Source organism: Danio rerio, chromosome 6 (assembly GCF_049306965.1).
Source record: "Danio rerio strain Tuebingen ecotype United States chromosome 6, GRCz12tu, whole genome shotgun sequence".
In the NCBI taxonomy this organism is placed as follows: Eukaryota; Metazoa; Chordata; class Actinopteri; order Cypriniformes; family Danionidae; genus Danio; species Danio rerio.
Genome location: NC_133181.1, coordinates 58510001 through 58531805, shown reverse-complemented (window position 1 = coordinate 58531805; position 21805 = coordinate 58510001). Strand labels below are relative to the sequence as shown.

The window sequence follows — 21805 nt, the reverse complement described above, 5'->3', positions numbered from 1 at the left end:
CCCCTAAAAATGGCTGAGGTTTAATTCTTTTAGTAGCATAATAACCCCGGTTGTTATTAAATCCAACATGGAGTGTAATACATTAAAAACAAACAAACAAATAAAATTCCAAAGTGAAAAAATCTTTAATAAAAACAAAATTTCCTTTGAGATATAAAACTGTTGTAAAAAGTCAATACAACAATGCTACAGTGATTAAAAAACAGTACACACTGATTAAAGCTACAAAAATAATTTCAATTCCTATGATTATTACAGGTGATAGATCACTTAAAAACAAAACAAACAAAAAGAAAATCATAATTTTCTGGCCCTCAAGACCTTTCTGACTTTCTTTCTTCTGTTAAACACATTATTCAATTATTTTCGTTCAGCTTAGTCCCTTTATTAATCAAGAGTCGCCACAGTGGAATAAACCGCCAATTTATCCAGCATGTTTAATTCAACGGATACCCTTCCAGTTGCGACCCAGTACTGGAAAACACCCATACACTGAGCCACTGTGTCACCTTCGGCTGAACACAAAAGGAGATATTTTGAAGAAGGTTGGAAACTGGTAGCCATTGACTTCCATTAAATATTACAGAGAAGAAGTTGTTTACAGCTGTGATTGTCAGATTTTTACTGTAAGAAATATGATAAAAACAGTCATTTTACAGTAACCTACCTTACTTTATTAATTTGTGGTGTTAAATAACAATGATGACTACTTTTGAGTACTAACATCTGCACATTGTACCTTTGTTGCATTGTTTTGTTGTAGGAAACACACAATATCATTTCTAACACTTTACCGACAACGTTCTTACAATCAGCAGGTACGGTGTAAAAACTCAATCACAGGCTCATTCTGAAAGCGTACCCCTATATACATTTCTGGGGAGCGCGAATTATGTATTAAGCATGGGCAATATGGGCGATCGCCCACAGTGGCATCTTGCTGGGGGGGAGAGATAGTGCAAAAAAAAAAAAAAAAAGAAGTAGTAAAAGCATTGAAACATGATTTACTTTATGCAAGTGTATGAATTTAGAGTGGTATTTCCAGAAAAAAGATGTCAGGGGCCGTTCACATTTGGCATCTTTTGCATGTGCAAGTTGGTTATTCTCTATGTGCAACCGAAACAAAGCTGGTGAAAGCAAACTGATGCATGAACGCAGAAAAACATTCCCGCGTGCCAAACATGCTCCTGTGTGAATCTTGATTGTTTGCATGCACGCCGATAAAACCAATATGATGATGATGTTACTTTCACTAAGCATGGCTATAAAGCAGAAAGGCGGGATAAGGGAGGTAAGACTTCATAACTATCCGCTGGTTAAGTGTGACGTCACGCGAAGCGGCTTCCGGGTCCAAGCGCTCTATTAAACTGAATTGGGAGACTCATAAAAGGGTAATAATAAACGTTTACAAAGCGATTTAATACTTTCGAAAATCACGATCGCAATATATATGTCCATGCCTAATATCCAATGGCCAGAAAGTGATTCATTTTTAATAAATTGTAAAAATTTTGGTATTTGTTATGCAGCAAGCCCAGAGATTGTTTAGTACACTATGACTTTATGTAAAATTAACTTTAATGTGTGATATAAATAAAAAGAGATCATAAACGAATGATTTCTCCCTTCAAATGAATGGCGGCTTGGACCCGGAAACAGTAATACATATGTCACAACTTAACAAGCGGATGAGTCTCGGCCATAAGTCGGGTCTAAAGCCCCGTTTACACTGCCAGTTAAATGTGACCCAATTCCGATTTTTTGTTTATGTGACACAGATCGGATCTGTTCTATGACCGTGTAAACACGAAAAAAAAAAAAACGCATGCATTCAGATATTCAGAGATCAGTTTCAGGCCTCCTTCGTATGTGGAAATAAATCAGATATAGATCGGATATGCGACAATGCGACTGTCATGTAAACAGGCAGATCAGATTTAATGAGGCATTCCGTTCTGTACATCATTAAACTTGCAACAATGTGGTGCTTCCCCGTGGTTTAATGACAGAAGAAAAAGGTGTGTGGAGATGCCGATACGGTAAACAACAGAGGAAACACAGAGGAAAGTGGTTAGTCGCCACAACTTGCTCCCACCAGACCTGAGATCTCTCTCTCGTACCCACAAATTCCTTTGAATGCTGGAGGACAGCATATATAAACCATAAGCGCAAGCTGCGATGACAGCCCTTTCCCACCTGCTCCTCAAAATCATTTTAAATTTGGGCGAACTTCCTGTTGTAACTTTTGCTTTTTGTCGCTATTAATACACGCACTGCGGGCTACACATAGAACAACTTTATCCTCTCCAACACCAGTGCGCTCACAGGCGAAGGCCACATCTTCAACTAAACACACACACATCAGGGCCATACCATTACATAAACTGCGTGGGGGTAAATCTGGACTAAACCATTCACTGCTCATACTACACTTCGCATTTTTCACAGAGCTAAAAAAAAAAAGACAATTTCTTCCATCGTGGCTAGTGTGGCACAAATGCTAGAACCCGCCTTTATGCATGTGCGACATCGTAGATTGTATGGCAAGTGTAAAGGCATGAATTGGATATGGGTCACAATTAAAACAACGTGTAAACAGACAGGCAAACAAATCAGATATAGGCAACAAATCGGAATTGGGCATCAAGACCTGACAGTGTAAAAGGCGCCTAAGACAACAGATAATTCTATAAAACATATTGGTTTTTTGGATTCTATATAATTGTCATAATTAATATTCATGCAAAAGATTTTTTAAGTGAACTTAGCATATCACTCCAGTTTTTACATTGTTTTCCAGTAACATTAAGGATTGATTTTTTGTTATTTATTTAGAATAATATTTGTCCAATAATAATAATAATTGTATTTATTTATAATAAATAGAAATAAATTGTTATATTTATTGAAAAAAAATTTTTCGCCCAGGGTGCCATTTCAAACTAGAACCGCCACTGGTAGCCAGAGCTACGTATGGCTGTATTTTGTCTTAAAAACGAATGCTACAGGGCGGTATGATGTGGTTCTTTTCACCCCTACCAGCTGACCTCTGTGTGGACGGCTTTTCCACTGTTACCAGTAGCTCACCATGTATGTAGGAGGACTTGGGATGCAGAGAGGAATTGACCACGATGGCAGGGTTTGACTCTGGCAAAGAACTGTTCCATAAAGCAGGTAAGACAAAAACCAAAAAAAAAAAAAAAGTAAATAACAGGGTGAGTATGTGGTAAAATCTGAAAATAGGGTAAAAATCAGGCGAGAGCTTTTCTTTATCTGGATTGTTTTTTTAAAACTGTCAGTTGGGTAAAGGGAAGTAGGTGAGTGGGTCAGTAAATCGGTCAGTCAGTCAGTCAACAGCAGCCTCTAGTGGATTTACGCAAGAACAGCAGGCGCAAATAGCACTCGCGAGAGAAATCTGAGATCTGAAAAAGCATACACAGCAGCCTCTGGTGGATTCTCAAAAACAAAAACTTCAAAAAATGTACCTCTTGGAACATATTTGGTATATATCGGTATATATTCAGATTGAGCCTGGGTTGGAAAACTCTAATAACAGACGGCTGCTGCTCACTCAGGGCTGTCTATGCTAATGAGGGAGAGATGGTCACTAGCAGGTGGGGCTTTCCCCCTCTGATGACACATACAAAGGCAGAAGTGTTTCTGCAGACTGTTTTTATCAAGTATGATTATTAAAAACTATTTAAACTCCTTATAAAAGTTTTTTTTAAAGATCAGATCTTCTTCTCCATAGTCAGAATGGTGGCTCTGGTCATCCAGATCATCCACTGCATGCTCTCAGTCTGAGTGTGAACCCGGAGGAGTTTAAAACCCAGCTTGAAATACAACGCCACGGCTGCTTTCTGTGTCGAAGAAGTGGAAAGCATGATCTTTGAGAAGCCGCGCTCCCTGCAGAAGTCTTCAGCAGTCTGAGCCAACTTTACACCAAGTCCAGTACGGCGACAAGCGGATGAAACAATCATCCTGTAAAGCTCTCCATACTTTTCAGACCCCTTTTTACCCTCCACAGCAACCATACCCAAAACCTGAGGCCGGCCTTCAATCTCAGCTTCTGCAACCCAGAAGCAGTTGTCAGGATTTTCGAGGTAGTACGCAGAAATATCCTTCATGTCCGTGTTGAGTCTGGAGCGGACGTATCCAGCATAAAACTCATGGCAGCAGAAGTAGACCAGGCCTATCCAGGATCCTCCACACATCAAGGATAGAACCAGGGAGTATGTGCTCAGTATGTAAGCGCTGACATAAATGAAGAGGCTTATGGTGATGTGCAGCGGTCGGGTCATAGCATACATGAATGCGGGATTGATGTGTTCTTCTATTGCCTCCCGGAAAACTGTTTCCACAGCCTCGCGGTCGGAGGGTTGATAGTGGCGGATCACGATGTGCACTGGAAGACAGTGAAGAGCAGTTACCAGAGGATAAAGCAAAAAGAAATACAGTCTATAGGTCACAGATTTTGGTGCATTTGAACAAAACAGATTTAATAAATGGATATATTTATCAAAATATTATTTTAGTCACCGAAGCTATTATGAAATAGAAAGATTATACTCTTAAATTCATGCAAAATTTTGGAAAAAATATATAACCAACTAAATTTAAACAAAATGTTATACATTTATTGTTTCTCTTGAATTTAGCTCTTTAACATTTTTTTTTTCTATAACATAAATTTGGGTGTACTCAATTTGTATCGTTATTAGAAGTTATGTTGTTAGATAAGCTCCAGATTTGGAATTTTGGCATATGCACAAATTTAATAATGTAAAACTTCCTAATCCTATAGAAAATATTAATCTAAGGGTGCTTTCACATCTGTAGTTCGCTTCATTTGGTCCGGACCAAGCACAATAAATGATACATTGTTGCATCTTCTGCCGTCTTTGGGTCGTTTTCACACCACACTGCTGGCTTTGGTCCGAACCAGTTGAAACGAACCAAAATGCAGTCATCTGACAAAATCCACATCTCTCATTGGCCAGATGTTGTTAAACATATTTCCTAAACTGCTTATTGATTGGTCAGAATTCACGTGCGGGAAAAAGCCAGTGAACTCCCGCAGGTAAACAAAACCTTTGACTCTGGAGGGACGACTGCGCTGGCTGATTGTATCCCTGCTTTAGACAAACTATACATTACGAAAACAAAGCGCGGCCGCGGCTGGAAAACAGTGTTTAATGCGTCGCTCGTCACTTCAGGAGGAGCCGTGAATTAATTTAGCTAAATTGCGACATGGTCATCTTGCGGAAATATTACCAACGATCCATCAGGTAATGTTTTCCCCTATCTCTCTCTATGTTGGTAAAGCGCTGTCAACAAATATTTTTCCTCCATATCCCATAATGCACAGCGCATCGGCCTACGGCAGCTGGATTAGTCCAAAACGTGCAGTACTTTTTGCGGTTGGATCTGTTTTAGTACGAATCATATTCTCACCACAAACCAACCGCTCCAGGCTTCGTTTGAAAGCGTATCGAGACCACCTCTTTAAGCAGGTCTCGGTATGCTTATTTGGTCCACTTACTCGAGTACGATTGCTGCATTCACACCTGCCCAAACGAACCGCACCAAAAGGGGAAACGAACTCTAGTGCGAACTAAATAAGGCAGGTGTGAAAGCACCTTTAGTCACCGAAGTTATTGTTAAATAGAAAGATTATACTTTTAAATTCATGCAAAATTTTGAGAAAATATATAACTAACTAAATTTAAACAAAATGTTAAACATTTATTGTTTCTCTTGAATTTAGCTCTTTAACATTTTGTTTAGTTTTTTTGTATAACATAAATTTGGGTGTACTCATTTTGTATCGTTATTATAAGTTATGTTGTTAGATAAGCTCCAGATTTGGCATTTTGGCATATGCACAAATTTAATTTTGTAAAGCTTCCTAATCCTATAGAAAATATTAATCTAACTGAGAGATGTGTGCGGGGTGTACTCATTTATGCTGAGCAGTGCATTTCAAATACAGAAAACAGCTTGAAAAATGCATAAAAATATTAGTTTTTTAAACTATTTCCATTGCAAAAACAAAACAAAACTAAAACTTAGCAAATCAGTTTAAAAAAATGTCCCCTCTGTTTATTTTTTTCCCTAATTTGTTTAATGGAGAGCAGATTTTTTTCCAACACATTTCTAAACATAACAGTTTTAATAACTTATTTCTAATAACTGATTTATTTTATCTTTGCCTTGATGACAGTAAATAATATTTGACTAAATATTTTTCAAGACACTTCTATACAGCTTAAAGTGACATTTAACTAGTGGCTTAACTAGGTTAGTTAGGTTAACTAGACCAGTTAGGGTAATTAGGCAAGTAATTGTATAACGATGGTTTGTTCTGTAGACTATCGAAAAAAGAATAGCTTAAAGAGGCTAATAGTTTAGTCCTTAAAATGGAGTTTAAAAAATTAAAAACGGCTTTTATTCTAGCCAAAATAAAACAAAACTCTTTCTCCAGAAAAAAAAAAAATATTATCAGACATACTGTGAAAATTTCCTTGCTCTGTTAAACATTACTTAAGAAATATTTAAAAAGAAAAAAAAAATTCAAAGGGGGCTAAAAATTCTGACTTCAACTGTATGTATGTATGTATGTATGTATGTGTATGTGTGTATATATATATATATATATACATACATACAGTTGAAGTCAGAATTTTTACATACATATATATATATATATACATATATATATATATATATATATATATATATATATATATATATATATATATATATATATATATATATATATATATATATATATATATGTATGTTAATTATATAAAAAGTATTTAAAATATATAATAATAAATAATACTAATACATATATTTAAAAATATTTATATATTTTGACATACTTTTTTATATATATCACTATATAATTAACTTGTTTTTATAGAGCATCAAGTGTACCTAAATTTAAAACATTGACTGGCCAACTAAAAAAAGTTATATTAAAGCTATATTAGTTAGTTTTGGCTGATGTTAAATTTAACTCAAGAGACAAAATGATTTAATGGTACTTGTTTAAACTTCAATAACCCAGATAAACATACTAATAGCTATAATATAATGAAATAAACATTCTTTTTAAAATACCTAGTAAAAATTTGACGTTTTTAGTTTTTATTTAGGGATTCTCCAAATTGAATCAGTGTCATCTCAAGAGATCACTGGTGTGTTCAAGAACAATATTTTATTTATTGTAGGCAGGTTTAAGGAGGTAAAGCAGGGGTGTCAAACTCAATTCCTGGAGGGCCTAAGACCTGCACAGTTTAGTTCCAACCCTGCTCCAACACACTTACCTGAAGGTTTCAAACAAGCCTGAAGGACTCAATTAGTTTGATCAGGTGTGTTTAATTAAGGTTGGAACTAAACTGTGCAGAGCTGCGGCCCTTTTGGAACTGAGTTTGACACCTGTGAGGTAAAGGGTTATGTCAGGGGTGTCCAAACTCGGTCCTGGGGGGCCGGTGTCCTGCATAGTTTAGCACCAGCTTCTTCCAACACACCTGGCTGGAAGTTTCAATTATACCTAGAAAGGGCTTGATTAGCTGGTTCAGGTGTGTTATATTGTGGTTGGAACTAAAATATGAAGGTCACCGGCCCTCCAGGACCGAGTTTGGACACCCATGGGTTATGTCAACCTTAGCAAACGTACATTTGCATTGTGTGGACTCTTTCTGAGATGTTTTACTTTTTCAACACATCTTTGATTTTTTTTGTATGTGAACTTACAAAATAAAGGATATTTTGGACATACATGGGTTTCCATCTATGCAAATCCCGCGAAAATCTAGCTTAAAACAGCTGCAGAAACACCAATTAAGAACAAGAAGGCGGAGTCGAAACTATAAGCGCAAAGCTCATTGGTTATCATATATTTTATAAACGCAGCATCGACATAATACACACGGTTATGATTTACAACAAACGTCGAAATTAAGTTTTTTCCATTTTGAATTTGTTCATGATAAAAGCCAAAATAGTAACCTATAAAGAGACATTTTAAACGACACACTAAACACACACCTAACGTTAATGTCTCGCGAATAACTTTAACCAGCAAACGTGAATTAACATGCATAGATTTTATTTTTTCCACTTCAAAACTCCATGCGGTGACATAAGTGGAATATTCCTCAACTAGAACACTACGAAGCCTGTCAAAAACTTTATCATTTAATATTGAACAACATGAGAACAATAAGGTGAGTAAACTTATTGAAACGGAATTTTCATTTTAGTGCAACAATGTAAACACGATGAAAATGTTTGTTCGCGTAATAATGATGATGATAGATAGATAGATAGATAGATAGATAGATAGATAGATAGATAGATAGATAGATAGATAGATAGATAGATAGATAGATAGATAGATAGATAGAAAACTTACTGTTTAATTTGGTCATTGTCGTTTTCTTAATCCACTGTGTGGTCTGTTCGTGTCTGACTGAACTGCACTCGGTCACATGAGGCAGCTGTGGAATATCAGCAGTTTGTCAGTTCAAAGTTCACAGATGTTTCCGTCAGATCTAGTTTATTATCATTTGCACTCGAGTTCCTAAACGTGCAAAGAAACATCCTGAACACAGATGAATGAATATGAGGAACTTCCAGCATTCACTCCTCTGCTTTTCTGAGGAGGATCAGTCGTGCCGAGCTGCTGTTATCGCCACCTAGTGTTTACAGTCTGACCTGCTGAGTTTGACTTCTTTGATTTTAGAATCTTATTTGTTTCTTGTTCATTTTAATATAATAATGAAAACTCATCGGACAGAATGCTACAGAATTGTCTGTAATGCAATAAGTGATTCCAGCTAAATTTCTGTAAATTGTCTCTGTGCAGCTGCAAATTTAAAGCATCCGATGCATATTTATCTCCACTGTGTTATGCATTTCAGATATGCAAATTTATAAGGACTTTGTAATGGACTGCATTGGGCAATTTCATTATAATTATGATTTCTATATATATGAAAATCTTTAACATGAATCAAATAGCACTACCATGACTTTCAAAGTCATATATTCCTATAATGTTTTTATACAAATTTTGACCAATTTATAATTAACCATCAAATACCGCCATTTTAAAAATTAGATTTAAATATTTCTACACTTAAAGTTTTTTTTTTTCTTTTCAAATCACGGAAGTAAATTCTTTATTGCTTATGTAAATGTTACAAAAATAGGTGGATTCAGATAACTAATCTGATTTAAATTCATTAAAATTTATTTATGATGAATGTCAAACATAGTAGCTTAAATTGTTTCCCAGTACTGGGTTGCAGCTGGAAGGGTATAAGCTGTATGAAACATATCCTGGAATAGTTGGCGGTTCATTCCGCTCTGGCGACCTCTGATGAATAAAGGGGCTAAGCCGAAGGAAAATGAATGAATGAATGAAGGAATCAATGGATAAATAATAAAGTCAATAATAGCAGGTTTCCAGCTTTTTTCAGAATATAATTTTTCGTGTTCACCACTGGAGTAAATAACGATTGAATTTTAATTTTGGGGTGAACTCCACTCAAAACATGACTTGCTGCTTGTTCAAACTACGCATTTAAGATGAGTTGAAACAACACAATTCTTAAATTTGTTTTGGGAGAACTTAATAATTTTATGTTCAATCCACTTAAAATTGTAAAAACGATTAAGCGAACTTTAATTGATTTATGTTGGAACAACATGAAGGATTTGTGTGGAACCACTGATGAACATTCATTCTGTATAGATCAGTGTGTGGAACCCAGCACTTTCAGAGCGTAGCTATTCCTTTAAGTCAATTTAACAAATTAACTAATTAACTATTAAAAAAATTACATTGTAGAAATTCCTTCACCCTCCTGTCGTGTTCACCACCCGCCCTTTACTTTAGCGTTCGCAGATAAAATAGACTGGTGTGTTTTAAAGGTTCAAGAAACCCCAGAGTACTTTTTTTTTTTTTTTTTTTTTTTAAGATTTTAACAGATTTGTGTGTACTGAGCATCATAAAGCAACGTTAGCACCTGTCAGCTTTAATTGTGGGGAAAAATGGATAATTGCTTTTTTTTTTTTTTTTTTTTTTTTAGCTAATTTCATCTTCTGGGTTTAAAATCATTTTTGGGGTGGGATCAAAATGGGTGACGTAGCGTCAATCTGCTAGTGGAGTGATGACGCGTTGGTTTAATTATAGTAATAATAATAATAATTCCTTTTTATACAGCGGCACTCTGGGCAATCAAATCGCTTTACACACAATGGGGGGGGGGGGGGGGGGGTCTCCTCATCCACCACCAGTGTGCAGACGACGTGTGACACGACGGCAGCCATTTTGCACCAGACCGCACACCACACACCAGCTGATTGGTGGAGAGGAGACAGTGATGAAACCAATTGGGATATGGGGATGGTTATGAGGCCATGATGGACAGAGGCCAGTGGGAAGATTTGGCCAGGATGCCGGGGTTAAACCCCTACTCTTTTTGAAGGACATCCTGGGATTTTTAATGACCACAGAGAGTCAGGACCTCGGTTTAACGTCTCATCCAAAACACTGCGCTCACTGAGCAGTATAGCGTCCCAGTCACTATACTGGGGCATTAGGACCCACACAGACTGCAAGTTGGGCGCCCCCTGCTGGCCTCACTAACACGACTTCCGGCGGCAACCTAGCTTTCCCATGTGGTCTCCCATCCAGATACTGACCGGGCGCAGCCCTGCTTAGCTTCAGTGGGCGATTATGTGAGAGTTGCAGAGAGCTAGCTGCCGGCTAGTTTATCATTATTCATATGAGTTTTCTTATCCTATGAGAAGACCTTGCTTTTCAATTATTCATGAGAGCATGTGCTTTTCTGAGCACCGAAGCTGTGAGACCCAAGGTTTGTTGCATTAAAATACTTTTTTTTTTTTAGTTTATTTCTTTGCATTTTAACTTTGTAAACATGGGTCTCACGGTTTATGTCTAGTGTTGTGAGCCAACTGACAACAGTTGTTCGCTCCTCTCTTTTCCCCCTGCTCTGCCAGCAACGCCCACTCCTCCCTCTGCCCGCAACGCTCCACACTCATCATGGAGCATTTAAAAAAAAAAAAAATCTAAGGTAGACTTGAACTGAAGGAGGGGGGTTTCATGACCCTTTAACTGCTATTAAATTAGCACAGAAAACCGTTTTCAAAACCAACATTTTTTTTTAGTTGCTAACAATGTCTCTAAGTAGTGTTTAACATACAATTAGACAAAATTACTGCACTGACGATACAAAAATCCAGTTGGGGTGGTGTACAGTATTTGGGATGTTTTTTGTCTGATGGATGATTATAGTCACATTCATTCAGGGGCGCCTTCCAAGTGGTGGCCACGGCTACCCCTGTGTAATCTCTGGCCACCCCTGTTGCCACCCCAGTTTGAGTGCTGTTGATATTATTAATTTATTTGTAATTACGGAAATTCACAATATTTCATTCATTCATTAATTTTCTTGTCTGCTTAGTCCCTTTATTAATCCGGGGTCGCCACAGCGGAATGAACCGCCAGCTTATCCAGCAAGTTTTTACGCAGTATGCCCTTCGAGCCGCAACCCATCTCTGAGAAACATCCACACACACATTCACACACACACACACTCACACACTACGGACAATTTAGCCTACCCAATTCACCTGTACCGCATGTGTTTGGACTGTGGGGGAAACCGGAGCTCCCGGAAGAAACCCACGCGAAGGCAGGGAGAACATGCAAACTCCACACAGAAACGCCAACTGAGCTGAGGTTTGAACCAGCGACCTTCTTTCTGTGAGGCGACAGCACTACCTAAATAAATAAATTGCAGCCACTAAATTATTGTGGATTGATTGGTGCCACCAATGTAGCTGATTCACTGCCCCTGCCCCTTCACTTAAGGAGCTATTCTGGGCTGTCTAACCTTTTTAGTTAAATACTAAATGTGTTAACATTACTTAGCACGGCTCAGAATTAGGTAATTTGTCAGAATTTTACATTTGTAATCATGTTTTTCTATCTGCTGATTATTAATAGCAACCTTTACATATATTCATTTATTTTACATATATTCATATCATCATTTATTGTAAATCTCTGTTCATAGCTAATACAACCTGTATAATGTTGATAGTACATCCATCTGTAAATATCACTATAGTTTTTCTATAATTGCACTTTATAAATTATACCTGTATCCTGCACTTGCTGCTATTGCACTGCTGGTCAGACTTAAACTTGTACATGTGTAATGACAATAAAGTTAAATCTAATCTAATTTTGGTTTGCATTGTTTAATGTTTTCGCTTTTCTGCAGAACGTTCACTTTTACTGATTAGGCTATTACACATTTAAAAATAAAATTAAGCGTAAAGTTCTTGTAACATGAGTTGTTTAGTATCGTTTGTGGGATTTTTATGCACAATTTTGGGTTTATGAGATTTTTTTAATAAAACGTGTACCATCTAGCTTATTTAGCACCTCTATTGTTTTGCTTGTTGACGTACTTGGGATTTTGTGGGTGTATTTTGCAAAGAGGTACATAAATAAAAATACTGTATTAATAATATTGTGGCTCAAAAAGGAATATGGATGCATGATATTATCAGTGTTGTGTGTGTGTGCGTGTGTGTGTGTGTGTGTGTGTGTGTGCTTTTGTTCAGTTTGTTCATTTGTTTTATAAATGTATTAATCTTAATAATCGTAATTTTAGACATGGCATGTATTGTATTCTGTACAACAAAAGTATGTGAAAAATTATTTCACTTAAAAGTGTTTTTAAACTAAATTATTGATTTTTAATAAATTGCAATTTAAAAATAATTAATTAACCAAATTATGTGGCATTTATCAAAAACAAAAATATAACATTTACACTGAATACATTTTTTTTTGTGTGTGCCACCCCAAGATTTGGTGTGGCCTCATCTGGCGATCCCTAAGAAAATTTAATAAAACACTCAAAATTCAATAAAAGAGGTCTTCATCACTTTGATATGTCCATGCATAGTTTGGAGGACATTATAAAGCCTTCAGGAATTCAGACATAAAAAACAACATTTAGGAGTGTTTTAAGTTGTAAACCGGTCAGATTTAACCCGACCACGACAGGAAGGTTAATTAACATTTAATCCTAAATTGTCTTAAAAACAAACAACAAATGAATATTTTATTCAGTGTGTGCGTTTAATGATTTTACAGCTCAATCAATTGATTGATGGATGGGTCGCGGGCTTTAGGACCCGGATGCGCAGCGAGTCTCAGACACCGGTTGATGATCCGCTCGCGACTCATTCAATGCCTTTTATCAAAGAACAATAAAACGCACATCTCAACCCTGCACGTTGCACACATCTACGCTGTTTTATTAACGAAACGCAACTCCTCTCGCAGATCTCCGGCGCACATCTGCATCATCACCGGCGGCGGATTCCGGTGAAGAGAGCGGAGCCGCGTTCATTCATTCCCCGTCAGTCCGTCCGGAGGCCACCGTCGGCAGCATGAGCCAGAGGTTTACCGTGACTACCGGTGACATCCAGGGAGAAGTCAACCAGCTGTTTGAGGGGGATGAGGAGACACCGAGCACTGCTGCTGCTGCTGGGGGATCCGGCAAAGGTAAGAGATATACCTACTGTATACCTATGATGATGATGATGATGCTCGGACACCTGTAAAAGATGAACTCGTCCAACTGCTGGGAATGTGACACTGACATATTAATATTCAACACGCCACCCTCAAGTGTGAATAAATGACTCACAGACGATTTTCACCTCAAGTCTGTTAGTATTCAGTTTTTATTTTGCAGAAGGATATATTTTAGCTTATTAAAATGTCAAGAAGTATCTATCTATCTATCTATCTATCTATCTATCTATCTATCTATCTATCTATCTATCTATCTATCTATCTATCTATCTATCTATCTATCTATCTATCAGATTCTGTTAGACATTTTTTAATTTGATATAACCATCAAGCGTGAGTACATGACCAGGCAGTTTATACCTCAGCCTATTGTATATTAGTTATCAGTTTTATGTTGTAGAAGGATTTTAGTTAGAAGGATGCAAGTTATTTTTTTTATATGTAAGTAAATAAGTATATATTTTATTTACATTATAAATTAATGTAAATATCAAATCAAACACTTATAAAGTTATAAAGTTATAAACTTGATTATTAATTAAGTTTAAATTATAAGCTTATTATAAACTGAATACATTATAAATTTATCTGATTTTTGCATTGAATGAATAGACATGTTTACTAAAAATGTCTTATCAAAAGCATGCAAAATCTAAACCATTTTTAAGACCGTGTACGTTTATATTTAACATCTAGTGCATAATCTAAGTCATAAACTACGTTTAGTAATAATATTTCACATCACAATAAATACAAAAGTAGAATTTCATATTATAAAACCTAGTTAGCAAAGCTATGTAAAATCTAATAGGAGTATAATTTACATCAACACACACTAGGGCTGCACAATATTAGCAACAGTCATTGCAGGGATCTGTAGTCAATATTGACCAGACATCACTATTAACGCATAATTTTAAATTTTACTCAAGTGAAAGTTTATTATTTGCATGTGTGTTTAAGGCCTGGCTGTAAGAAATCTAAGCAAACTTAAACATTTGGGCACAAGAAATTAAAGATTTGTACACTGTAAAAAAAAATGGCCGTGATTTCAATGGTAAAAAACTGTAAAAATGCTACAGTACAAATCCGTAATCTGGTTAACGGTATGTTTCCTTAATATATACGGCGAATAACCATAAATTGACTTTCACAGAATTCCCTGCATGGCACGTCACTTTTTATGCATTTGGTTGACATTAATATGGATCTTTTTAATTGTTTCCGCATCAGTTATGTACATTAGAGATTTATGTTACATCTAATGTTGATAAACAATGTTTATTTCATGACTTTAATTTTATGCGTGTTACCATACTGCTGTTTAGTAGCTGTGTGAATGACACTGAGCACCTTCTATATGCTGATACTCTTTTCTGCTTGTGGGAAAATTAATTGTGATGAGCATTGGCTCATTATGTAACTTCCTCATCACCACCTGCATGTGGCTGTGCTAACGTGTCTAACTGTGAAACAAAAGATGTGTAGATGTTGATCATTCAAAATACAGACGTATTACCTCTATAAATTAATGAAATACGGTAATTTACCGTAAAAATGAAAAATTATTTTTACGATTTGTACCGTGTTTTTAACGGTAAAGTACTGGCAACCACAGTTGTCGTTTTTTTACCGTAAATTTTACGGAATTGTTTTTTACAGTGTAGCTTAAAGGTTAATTTGTACTCCATTAACATGATATAGGGTTGTTGTTGTTGTTGTTATTATTATTATATTACAGGGATTTCTGCTTCTGAATACTCTATGACTGCTTAGAAAACCATAAATCTTTGTTTATTTGCATCTCTCATCTGTTTTATTTAATCAAGCTTGTCATTTTAAAATGATATTCAATGCAGATACACTCCCCTACACAATTTCAATCTTTACAAGCTATTCAAGTCATCTGCTAAAATAGCATTTGAGCAATTCCAGCGTTATGGATGTGACATTTTGCAGTAAAATCTCAAAACATAAATTTGCATAGAAAGTATATGTTAACGTTATATTGAAGCGACTGTTTATATTTTCCAGAACAACTGAACACAGAGTTACAAGAACAGAAAAATACCAATCTGTAAAACTGTTTTATACTTTATAGGAGGAAAATAAACATTATAGATGCATTATGGATGTGACAAAAAAAGTCTGCGGGTTTAAAGTGTACAGCATACTTTGTAGAAGTTCTGTGAATTGAACTGCACAACCCTAAATTAATAATAATAATCAAAAGAAGAAGAGTTTGCGTTCTATAAAACAAAAATCATTAATATTTTCACATTTACGAGGAAAAAAAGTGTCGTTATGGATGTGACACCTCTCCGTTATGGATGCGACACATGTGAAGTTGCCACTTGTGTGACTTTGGTAAATCAAATTGAAAACATTGACCGATGCATTTGAGTATTTCTAAAGTACAGTAAAATACTTGCTTACCCAAAAAACCCGGAAACAGTTTCTGTATTTTGGTGAAAACTTAATTATTTCTATGGCAAGGTTAACATTTGCATGGAATTGCTCATTTATATCACAATATATATTGCAGTGAATAAAAATATTGCAAAACGTTGTCAGTTTTTTTCCAATATTGTGCTGTCCTAACGCACATTTAAAAAATGTGTATTTTCAGTGCATATTAATTTATGCCAATTATAGTAAAGCATCCTGATCCATATTTCATAAGCTATCAGTAAGATCCATTTAAACGTTGTCTTAATATTAAAGTATTATTATTTATTTTTAAATATGAGTATTATTTGCATATATAGCATGCATTTTAAAAAATGTAATTTCTAATGCCTATTATATGGGTATAATTGGCTACATTATTGTGTTGACTAAACTCTGTTGCATTATATATCAATGGAAAAGATTGCTGAGAAATACCATGTGGCACCAAACGACAAGGCTTTATTATTTCTGCAGCACACTAAAGCGTTTTGTATGTACAGTGCAAGTTTATATTTGCCTTCCCAAATCTCAAGCTGGCACATATTTAGTTTAGGTTGTGCGAACTGAGATGAGATCCTTCTTTTGAGAAAAGAGAATCTGCTTTTTTCCCCCTCTCATCTCTTCTTTAGTATTGACTTGAGCATACAGTGAGGACATTTTTGTGCATAATGTTCTGTACGATGATAAGTATAATGCAGCATGACGATGCATGTACTGTAGATGTGTGTTTCGCAGCACTCAGCAGCTTGTAGAAGTGGTTAGTCTGTCCTGCCATGTCTACAAGCCTTAAGTGGCCACGGTTGTCTCCACATAATGGCACTTCTGACAGTCTATTATACTTGATGAAGGCTTTGAATATTTAACAAGGCGAAATGTGTTTTAGGCACACTATGCCGTATGACGTACAGAAAGTCTATTTAACCGAATTCAGGCTGTTTTATTCAGCTGCAGTCATTAGGCTCTTTTTTTTTCCTCCTCTGTGGTAAGTTTAACCAATTTTTGCTTTGGGGTATTGCTGTAATTCTGCTGAATATTGATTATGTAATTAGATAGAGCTCGGGGATTGAGAAATGCAACTCAACAGTCTAGCTTTAATATTGCAAGAAGCAATGTCACGTGTAATTAAGTTACAAAGAAACTAGTTACTGTAATGGATTACTTTTATAAAAACACAAAATAAGGGATTACTTTGTCTTTTAATTGAAGTTTCTTATTTTTGTTGTCTTGAATTCTATAAATTAAACAGTTCTAACAGTTTTAACAGTGTATGAAGTGGAGTAATTGCATACTTTGTTACAAAATACACAAGCAATGTCTGGTGTAATAGAGCTACAAAGTACACTCACAGGCCACTTTATTAGGTACACCTTACTAGTATCAAGTTGGACCCCTTTTGCCTTCACTACTGCTTTAATTCTTCACAGGATAGATTCAACAAGGTACTGGAAGTATTCCTGTGAGATTTTGGCTCATATTGACATGATAGCATCACACAGTTGCTGCAGATTTGTCGGCTTCACATGCATGATGCGAATCTCCCTTTCCACCACATTCCAAAGATGCTCTATTGGATTGAGTTCTGGTGACTGTGGAGGCCATTTGAGTAAAGTGAACTGCTTGTCATGTTCAAAGAAATCAGTCAATGATTCGCGCTTTATGTTATGGCGTGTTATCCTGCTGGAAGTAGTCATCAGAAGATGGGTACACTGTGATCATAAAGGAATGGACATGGTCAGCAACAACACTGGCTGTGGCATTGACACTATGCTCAGTTGGCACTACTGTGCCAAGAAAATATCCCCAACACCACCACCAGCTTGAACCGTTCATACAAGGCAGGATGGATCCATGCTTTTATGTTGTTGGAGCCAAATTCTGACCCTATCCAGTGTTTCCTCTAGGATTTTGTCTAACTGTGGCGGCAGTCCTTTTTTTTTAAACATAGATCTACCAACTACCTGTGGCGTTATTATTTCAATGACATGTTGTGAGTGCAGTATTATAAGTTGGGATCGCATTTATGTAATAGCCTACGAGCGTGCGAATCTCAGTGCTTGCGTGCCGATTTCCTTTGCTCGTGCACAAAACTTTTTGCATGCCCCCTCAAATATGAACCGCTTCAAGAGCAGTCAGATCTACTTGTGTGCTCTCAAACAAACGCTGCTGGGTGCGATTTAGTACGTTTATGTAACGAGGATATCTCCAGCATTTATTAGATTTGCTAGGAATATTTATGAATGTCTCTAATAGACCTACAGAGTAGCATTAATGCACCCTGAAGTAAAGTGAAACAGCTATACATTGTGTTAGCTGGCCTCACGCATCACGTACCTGTCAGTCAGTCAGCACATAACCTTAAAGGGTTAAACAAATGACGCACAGCACTACTACGGTTACATTAAAGTTTGCGTTATTATAATTCATTTACCCTTAAATACGTTTTGATACGATTTATCAAATATCAGCTATTAAAAAAAAAAAAAAAAGTTTTGAATGAGAAGCTGTAATGTAGCTGTGGTGGTATGAATTTTGATGTGGCGCCCCGCCATCGAAGAATGAATGTAGCTGAAACCATGCTATCATTCGAATGTCTCAGCAGAAATCGAGACTCATCAGACCAGGCAACGTTTTTCCTATCTTTTATCGTCCCATTTTGGTGATCCTGTATGAATTGTAGCCTCAGTTTCCTGTTCGTTGCTGACAGTAGTGGCACCCGGTGTGATCTTCTGCTGCTGTAGCCTATCCGTCTCAAGGTTGAACGCGTTGTGCGTTTTGAACTGCAGCAGATCGTCTTGACCATGTCTAAATTCCTAAATGCATTGAGCTGCTGCCATGTGATTGGCTGAGTAGAAATTAGCATTAACAAGCAGTTGGACAGGTGTACCTAATAAAGTGGCCGGTGAGTAAGTTACTGTGATTAGGTTACTGTCCTTAAAGAAGCAAAATAGGGGATTACTGTTTATTTTTGGGTCATTTCTGTACAGTATCTGTGCGCATTTATACATAAATATGCACAATACACAAGTATATATTATGCAAATACAAACTTATCTTGAATGCTACTAATTGCAATCAAGCTCTACAAAAAAGTTAATTTCTATGCATCAAGACATGACATGAGAATTATTTTGATAACATTTTTTGTAACAAACAGAATTATTAAGTATTAAAAATGTTAAATGACACAAAAATGGCAGGTTTGTCTAATTTCATATCTTTGCATTGAGATTTAGATTAATTATCAATTAAATTAAATTTTCAGAAATGATTAAAAAATAATTGAAATAAAAATGGTAATTTACAATAAATACTAATCGGCTTACCCAACACTGACAAAAAAAAAAAAAAAACATTTTATATACAAGTGAATATTCAGTGCATTAGAGGAGATTTGTTAAGTAGAGCGGGAGTTTGGAGCAGTAAAACTTTACTGTGGATGGGGAATATTCAACTAACATGACATGACAGAAATAGAAAATAAGTGACCCAGTAAACACTACGATACTTGTTTAGAACTAGAAGGACTAATGTTGATGTGTTTTATAAAGTTTTCTTATAACTAAGATTAGTAAAAGGCACTATTTTGGAATAATGCTTAACCAAATGTTTTGTTATAATCCACCACTGACCGCTGTCAAAGTTCAGTGAGGGTTTGTTATGAATGCTTGTTTTTTTTTTTTTTTATACCATTTTTTTAACCGTATGACAATGGACAACTCCATTTTGGTGTCACTGAAATACTTTTATTTTTATTCATTTTTTTAAAAGTTTAAATTGTATTTTGAATTTAGTATTCTCTTTTTATTTTACTTGATACAATATAAATGACGTTTGATAAGTAAACATTTGAATGTTGTTTTTGTCTTTCTGTTACTTTAAAAAAAATGATTACAGCATATTGTTGAAATGCAAAACAAGAAATACAAGTTTAGTTTTTTGTTATCTTTTATTTGTTTCAATTGTACATTAATAATATCACTTAACTTGTAAGTAAATTGAATATGATTTAAGAAATTACTATTACTATTGAATACTAATACTATTATTAGATTTTCTTTCCCCCACTTAAATCTTTATTTAATTCAATGTGTTATTGTGACCATTTATACAAAATTAATAAGGCAACATACCTTATACTTTGTTTATTTTTATTAGTGTATAGTGGTAGTTTTGCTTGCAGATCGCTGATAAACATGCACCATTACCTTGAATACAATTGTCACTTTATGAACCACATATTCTGTCATGCACCTCACACATTCCTGTTTCTGGATCTCCGATGATCACACACACACACACACACACACACACACACACACACACACACACACACAAACACACACACACAAGCTGAAAGCTGATCAAAGACCGATTACATGGACTATTTATACAGATCACATTCCCGCACACTTTGCTGAGTCTTGTCTTGCTAAAACATTACAAAGTGTTCTCTTTGTCTAGTCTTTCCAAGTTTCCTGTCCCTAGCCTTGTTTCCTTGTTTAGGCCAATATCGCCTATACCCACCCTATTGCCTGTGACTACTCTTCTAGATTGCCTTCATGCTACTGTTTATACCCAAATAAAGCTGGATCCTCAATTTTTTTCACTTACAGTTGTAGTCCTTTAAAATCAGTAAACCATTATAGATTAATCATTATAGATGATGCTGACAAAATGCTATATTTTGTGAAGGGGCAATCCCACATGGCAAGCTCTGTGAAAGTGAGTCTAATCATTTATGTATTATTTAAAAAAAATACAAATATAGCAAAATGAAGTTTTGGTATTATTCAACAAATTATCAGATTCTTTATATATAATAACTAATATATGAAGTTTGGATGCAAAAACCTCTAAATGTCGCGTGAAATTTTCTTATAAAATTAATATTTATAATATATATATATAATATTATAAAAATAAGCATTTTTCTCCGACTCTTGTGTGTAGGCTCAGAAATTTACCTTTTTTTTTTATAGTGATGAATAATTTTTTTTCATTGCCTTCAAAGTGAAATACTTGAACATAAGCATAGATAACCGAGGAAAAAATGCAAATTTTAGGAGAATTTCTGATGGCATTTAGAGGTTTTTGCATTGAACTCTTCATATATAGTAACACATGAAAACATTGAAGTTTTTAATTTAATTTTAGGGTGGCACGGTGGCTTAATGGTTAGCACTGTCACTTCTCAGCAAGAAAGTCGCTGGTTTGAGTCCCGGTTGGGTTGGCATTTCTGTAAGGAGTTTGCATGTTCTCCTTCTGTTGGCGTGGGTTTTTTCCAGTACAGGGTTGTGGTTGGAAGGGCATCTGCTGCGTAAAACAAGTGCTGGAATAGTTGGTGGTTCATTTCACTGTGGCGATTAAATCTACTATAGAATGAGGTGTCGCATGACAAGAGGAACACTCACTTGTATTCAAGTTTTAAGTTCCTCCATTAGAAGCTGTGAGATTAGTTGGTTGTGGAACAAAGCTTGACATCTCTTCACTAACAAACATCACTATTTGCTGCACAGAATCCATTTATTGATGTCTAAATCAATAGGTGCACTATAGGTATAGTATGACCTTCTTTGAGATTGATATCCATAGAAACATAGATGCGCACCTGTAGTCATGGTACAGCCATGGATCTCTCGTCTCCGGTTCAAGTCGCCACAACGTTTCCATGACAACTGCATTCTCTTTCAGCCG

The 21805-nt window shown here is 35.8% G+C and overlaps 2 protein-coding genes across 8 annotated transcripts in view; one reads left to right on the top strand and one right to left on the bottom strand.

Annotated features, from left to right (window-relative positions):
- Positions 1 to 3395: 3395 nt before the first annotated feature.
- nat8l2 (N-acetyltransferase 8-like 2) lies at positions 3396 to 8655 on the bottom strand. The gene is given in 2 exon segments (NM_001386401.1): positions 3396 to 4405; positions 8426 to 8655. Coding segments are annotated over 2 exon segments (690 nt in total). The 5' UTR covers positions 8442 to 8655; the 3' UTR covers positions 3396 to 3731.
- The window catches only part of slc12a5a (solute carrier family 12 member 5a), a 389047-nt gene continuing 372283 nt past the window's right edge, over positions 5042 to 21805 (top strand). For 4 of the 7 annotated variants that reach the window (XM_068222079.2, XM_073954730.1, XM_073954721.1 and 1 more), the window contains exon 1: positions 13275 to 13627. In XM_068222079.2, coding sequence (XP_068078180.1) covers positions 13513 to 13627 — 115 coding nt within the window. In that variant the 5' untranslated portion in view covers positions 13275 to 13512. Of the gene's footprint in view, positions 5289 to 7933; positions 8238 to 13274; positions 13628 to 21805 lie in introns of those variants that run through there. The other 3 variants (XR_012408255.1, XM_073954723.1, XM_073954725.1) reach the window with 2 other exon arrangements.